At 33.9% G+C, this 7,031-nt stretch overlaps 1 protein-coding gene across 1 annotated transcript; it reads right to left on the bottom strand.

Annotated features, from left to right (window-relative positions):
• Positions 1–1,730: 1,730 nt before the first annotated feature.
• LOC103445254 (uncharacterized) lies at positions 1,731–2,632 on the bottom strand. The gene has a single exon (XM_008384250.4). It carries the CDS (start codon positions 2,590–2,592, stop codon positions 1,768–1,770), a length of 825 nt encoding a protein of 274 aa, XP_008382472.3. The 5' UTR covers positions 2,593–2,632; the 3' UTR covers positions 1,731–1,767.
• Between the last annotated feature and the right edge of the window lie 4,399 nt (positions 2,633–7,031).

Here is a 7,031-nt window from a genome sequence, read left to right as displayed (position 1 = left end):
GTGAATATTATTGTCTTGGTTTACATCAACGGCTGAGTAGTTCAAGACCTCGCGTTCATTGATTAGCCAGTAAATCCGATAATATTTCACTAAGGAAGGTTCAATGCCAAAAGCTATCTCTCCCCATACGGTATTTGTCCAATTAAACTCTCTCTAAGTGTTTGCATCTTCATTTGCATTAAATTTTGTTAATTTTCATTCATGTGGGGATTGTTAGAAATTTAATATTTAAATATTAATATTATTAATATTTAAATATTAAATATTCAAGTGAATGAAATATTAAAGTGGTCATGGAAAGGTTTGACCGGCAGATTTTCAAGGGTTGTGTATGTTTGAAAGGGTTGCATGGCTGCAGCTTTTTATCATTTGGAAACTGATGCAATTTTGAATAAAGATTGCATCTCTTGATCTGGAAACAAATGCAACTTTAAACAAAGGTTGCATCCTTTGTCTTTTGGAAAGCAGACGCAAGCTTTGAAAATGGGGCATGTCAATGCCTATAAATAGACCGCCAAGTCAATTATTTTAGATATAGTTTTGCATCCAAAAATTATATAGAAATTAGAGTAGTTTAGTGTTGAAGAAAGAGAGTTTAAAAACACTTTTGGTTCACTGTTCTTTGTGGATTGGAGTGCTACTTCCGCAAAGAGAAAGATCGTTGTATCCTGGGAGACATTGGCCAACGCAAACCTTGAGGCACCACTGAGAGGCAATCTTGTCTTAAGGCTATAGAATCAAATTCTAGCCTCGATCTCTTAAGGTTGTTCTATTCCTTGTTCTTCTTGCATTTATAGAAATTTTATTGTGTATTATTTAATAGTTTATAATAGATTATATATAGCAGTTTTTCAAAGCTTTTTCCAACAACTTAATGGAATGATCCTTCAAACGTTAAAAGACTTGGGGATGAATAAACCGATCCAATATTTTTCCCCTCTAAGACCAAGTTTTTCAAGTTACGCAAATTTTAGATAAAACCGGATTGGAAGTTCAAAACTTTTTGAATCTATAGATATATCTATACATTCTAATTTCCATAAAACATTTTTGGAAATTTCAGATTTGGAACATAATTTTTCGCTTCAACATTGAAATTTCCACTGCATTGGACATCCGAATTTCCAATACAACTTGAGCTTTGCTGCTGGTTTTATGCTTATCTAGTTGTCCTCTGATACATTCAGCCGTATGTTCTACATAAGTTTTATACCATTTGTCCGTCTAAAGAAATATGAACTTATCATCATTTTATTTACAAAAAGGGTTCTGACCTAATGATGATGCAGACTTTGCACTTTATAGTCTTCGTTTTTTCCTCTAACAGGACCAGCGTACGTATGTTTGATATGATTAACTTTTTTACTATTGATCATCTTCCTTGAGACAATTGGAATTTTGACAGCCTTGAAGATATATGATTTTCGATTTTTCACAAATCCCATGTGACTGCATTCATACAATTTTTATAATTCTTGTCAAATTTCCTCTAAGCCTTTGGAAAAGTCAGTTAATTCATTTTTTCATCTTGTCATTGTGCAATAATAAAGTTATTTTCTGGATTGATTTCGATTTGGCCTCTTGATATGATGATATTGGAACATTTATAAGATTAATGGTAGAACATTGTGAGCTTTGGAAAAAATACTATTGAAGTATAAAATAAAGAGCAGTAGAATTTTACACGAAAGTATATCAATGTGTATATTCTGGGAGAAGTTGTATACAAGTATGTTTTTCATGTATGAAATCAAAAGAACTAAACATCTAGTGATTTAGGATGTTGAGGAGGGAGACTCTTGTTTTGATGAGTTGCCTAAATAGGCACTCTAGTCCTTCTTCCTGCTCTTGAATACACGACTCTAGCTTCTCAAGTTGGTTCTGCGCTTTATCTGCACTTTTGTGCAGTGCAGCATCAACTAGTGAAAATTCATTGCCTTCTGTTTCTTCGTTACAAGCCATTCTTTTCGACTGCATCATCTTTGAGACCAATGACCAGCTACTTGGCTGTAACTTTGGCCCAGAAATGAAGGACAAAAGTGATTCAAAGACTGCGACAGTGACTGCTTCAACGTCTCTCAACTTGCTAATAATGGCAACTGTCTCATTGTCGTTGTTGAGGGAAGAGAAAGCTGATCTATTTTTCATTCCCTTCAGATTTACCATAGCCTTGTGGATTGCCTTCTTCACCATCTTCCTAGAGGCCATGTATTTCCTGACCTCACTTGTGAGTGCAGATTCACCTCCCCGCCTTCTTATGATTGACTGAAGATCCTGTATGCATTCCTTGCTTTGCGACAGGGAATCCTTGGCAGTGCCACAAACCTCCAAGAGTCTGATAGAGCCATCTAATAGCTCATTAGCATATTTGTCATTCTGCTCTTGGGACAAGGCCTGTTGAGAGAGGGGCAACTGAAGCAAATTCTCCGTACAATAATGCAAGTCTTGGAGGCCACTTAGCTTGTCGCTGATAGATGATGATGATGTGCAGGTGGCCTCAGAAGACCTCAATCTGCACAAGTGTTGATCGGCTTCATGAACGATCAGGTGTGGCCTTGAGGGGAAGCTGTTAGAGCGAGTGTGGAAAGCCATTTCTTCTTTATGATTTGAGAGGAGATAGAACAGACGACCTTGAAAGTTTTGGTTAATGTACAATTGAGATTGATGAGTTCCTTTCTGTCTGCATCTGCTTAATATATAGTGTTCGTTAAGGGAAGGGAACATGAAAGCTCATTAACTTCAATCAGTAGTGAGTCGTAACATAATTTCGATTTGGATCTGTATGTTCCCTAGGCAATGTCTAAGAAATGTCTCTTCCCGGACTAGCATACCAACTCACGATCACTGATTCATTTTTCATATCAAATCATTTATTGAACAGAAAACTATAAACAAAAATGTGTCATTGCACGATTATCTTCATAATGGTGTCTACAGATACGTAGAGAGGCAAAAACCATGCATCGTACCCATCTGTCTAATCGCTACAAACTCTATTTTTCTGATCGATGTATGTGATTAATTAGTTTATTCGTTTTATTTTCATGGTTGTTGCAGAAGGAGCAGGCAACATCTGCAATATCCATTAATTTATGACCATGCATTGTTTTGCATATTGTAGAGAAATGGCATGTAGCAGACTTGATGAATTGGACTGTTCCCTAAACAGAACGAATTACCAGCACAATTATCCGAGTCTTCCATGTGTGTGCCATTAATTAATTACTCCCACTGATTTGTTAATTATAATTCGTTTTGGTTCTGAAAAGTTGTCTAGTGCTTAGAGTTTTCTTATAACTCTTTTGAGTCAGTGAAATAAAATGCAAGGCTTCAGTAAATTTTACCAGATTACAAAAGCAGTTCAAGATTAAATTGATTTGTGAAAATTACAGCATTTCAAGTAAATTGTGGAAAAAGAAGTTTCAATTGAGTATCTGAGAAAGTATATTATACATGTAGATCTCATTAATATACAAGTATGAACCAATAGAAATTTGGATGAATCATCTAGTACTAATCAAATTTTCTAATCTTGTGGTTGAGGATGTTGGGAACGGAAACTCTAATTATGATCAAACGCATTGAAACGTGTTCCAGTAACTCTTCTAGATCTTGTATGCAGGACTCCAAATTTTGCAGATGCTCTTGCACATTCTCAATAATTTCATCAGACTTGTGACCAACAAATGAGTTCAATGGCATACACTTTTGCAAATTCATTTGCATTATTTTCTTCTTTGCTTGCCGCTACGCTTTGCATAGTGCGTCAAGTTGGATACAATCATACAAGAGACCATCCACTTGGCTTTGATTGTGTCTTTTGACCCGAGATAAAAGTGAACATGGATTTAAACATGGTCTGAGTAACTGCTTTTGTGTCTTTCAACATGCTAACCGTACGTAGCCTCAGCCTCATTCTGTTTATTCAAGGGAGAAACACCCTTCAAATATCCTAAGATTTTCCAAATGACCTTTTTCATTACCTTCCTCGTTGTCAAGAATTTCTTAACCTCACTTGCGGGCTCATTTTTTGGCTAGAATCGGAGGCGATTGCAGGATTGGGTTTTTGGGCTCACAATTTTTATATTAACTATTAAATTATTAAGCCTATATGTAATTTTTTTTTTAAATTTAATTAGACTTGTGTGACTTATTTATGTGTCACATCAGCACATAACTGAATTTTTGACAGAATTGTGTCGAAATGACTACATTGATTTGAGGGTTTTTATCACCAATGATCCTTAAGATTGACCAAACTCATCATTTTGGTCTCTCACTTTCAAAATCAATCAATGTCGTCTCTGACATTCACCACCACACATCAATTTGGTCATTCCGTTTAGATTCCATCAACTATTCATTTCGATTCCATCAACTATTTATGTTAGTTTGCATGTGGGACCCACAAATCCAATAAAATGGTGACACGTGGATTACACAAAAGAAGAATTTTTATCACAAATGGTCCTTGACATTGATCAAACTCCTTATTTTGGTCCCTGAGTTTCAAAAATCAATAAATTTGGTCCCTAACTTTTACTACTACACATCAATTTAGTCATTCCGTTAAAATTTCGTCAATATTTTTTTGTTAGTGTGATAATATAGTCCCATTGGTCCAATCATATGACCCCACATGGATTAACTATAAATTTTTTTTTAAGATTTAAAACTAATAGTACTATAAGAAATTGAAAACAAAAAATAATAGAAAAAAAAAAAAAAAAAAGACATCATCGTCTACATCTAGGTATGCTCAAAAAGAAAAGGGAGGCACCATGACACCACTAAAGCTCTTATCCTCCATGAACTCACTTCTCGTTCTCTCTAGTTGGTTATAGGGGTAATTTGATCCAACTCCAAAAAATTCACCTGTTTTCGGATTGGGTCGAATTTTATTTGATTTTTTATTACACCTATTTTGCCCCTTGAAAATAAAAAATATTTAAATTCTTTATTTTTGAATTTAAAATTTTAAAACTTTGAATTTTCAAATACCTTTATCTACCCATTTTCTAATTAAAAACATTACAACCAATCTTATAAGTTTATCAAAAATTAAAAGAAACGTTGTCGAGGTAGATAAAAAATTTGTGTAGGTAGATAATATTAATTAATCTATGATATAGGTAGACTATGAATAAAAACCTATCGTATAGATAGATAACAAAATACTATGTGAAATAAATAGACTAATGAGCAAAAACATATTGTATAGGTAGATAACACAATTAATTTGAGATAGAAAAATTTGTGATATATTGGTAGATAAAATACAATTAATCTATAACACAGGTAGAATAAACAAAATATACAAATAGATTCATTACAGAAATATATAATACAGGTAGATAAACAAAGTAATGCATTTCCTATAAAGGTTGAAAAGAAAAATATGTATAATCCAAGTTCAAACTAAAAATTAGGAAGAAATTACCAGTGCAAGCATGAAACTCATATTTTCATGGCAATGTTCCCAATCAAAACGACCTAAACCAAAACCAACCATGTACATCAAGGCATCTTTTGTTGGTGTATTGGCATACTTCAAAGCTCTATACCACTGAAAAAATTAGAAATTGTGACCTTGTATTTCAAAAAGGAGGAAGAAATCATAAGAGCTTGAAAGAAGAAGAATGAACAAGAAGGAAGGGGATCGGAGAACACAACACAAATTGTATACGAGAGTTATGGAAGAAGAGATATACTTTAAAACTAATTCTACAAGTAGGGGATTATTTAAAGATAAATAATCAATTATAATTAATTTCATAATACAAGTAAATCTAGAATTAAAGGATAATGTTAATAGAGGGGTAATTTTAACCAAAAAATGAAAATAAAATGACGTGGACAATGAGTCATTGGACTTAAATCAATAATTAAATAAAATTGGACTACATCTAGTAATTGCTTACACATTTGGACTTATTTCAAGTTTCCCCTTGGTTATAATCCTATCATATTTGAATTGAATTTGGATTCGATTTTATCAAATTTAGATTGAATCTTATTTTCCAATCGGGATTGTGGGATGCGAGAGAAATGTCAGCGCGGAATACTCGCCAGTTGGTTCACTCTAAAAAAAACAATTAGTTTCTTATTGTTAATCCACTTGGTGCCATATGATTGGACTAATGGGACCACATCAACACACTAACAAAAAATATTGACGAAATTTTAACGGAAGGACTCTATTGATGTGCGATAGTGAAAGGCAAGAACCAAATTTATTGATTTTTGAAACTCAGGGACCAGAATGAGGAGTTTGATCGATGTCAGGGACCATTTGCAACAAAAACCCTTCTTTTGTATAATCCACGTGTCACCATTTTATTGGATTTGTGGATCCCACATACAAACTAACAGAATAATTGACGAAATCTAAACGGAAGGACCAAATTGATGTGTGGTAGTGAATGTCAGGGACGACATTGATTGATTTTGAAAGTGAGGGACCAAAATGATGAGTTTGGTCAATCTCAGTGACCATTTGTGATAAAAACCCTTGATTTGAGGCATGAAATTAGGAAGAATTTTGATTGTTTTCCTAAACCCTAAACCCTACTTGATCAAATTTCAATTTGAGGGATCATTTTGATGTCACGGGTCCATTTCAGAGACCATTTGGATGTCATGAGTTAATTTTAAGGACCAATTGTGAGAAAAAAATGACTTATGAGGCCCATTTATATGCCACAACAGCACTTAACAAATATCTTAATAGAATTGTGACGGAATGACCACATTAATTTGTGACACCTATTTTCAAGGACTACATTTATTGATTTTTAATTTCAGGGATCATCTTGATGGTGAGAGTTAATTTCAATGACTATTTGTGATAAAAACCCTAAAAAGATATACTCCGACTCAAACATATCGCTGCTTAGTCCGTCAGTTTATTTCTCCACTTCAGTACTTCTTCATGGAATGATCCCTTTCAAAGGTTAAAAAACTTGAGGTTAAATAAACTGTACCGTTTGTTTTCCTTCTCAAAGATAGCTTTTCAACAGGTTGAAAAACTC

The sequence above is a fragment of the Malus domestica genome, chromosome 05 (genome assembly GCF_042453785.1).
Source record: "Malus domestica chromosome 05, GDT2T_hap1".
In the NCBI taxonomy this organism is placed as follows: Eukaryota; Viridiplantae; Streptophyta; class Magnoliopsida; order Rosales; family Rosaceae; genus Malus; species Malus domestica.
This window is presented reverse-complemented; position numbering and strand designations above follow the sequence as displayed.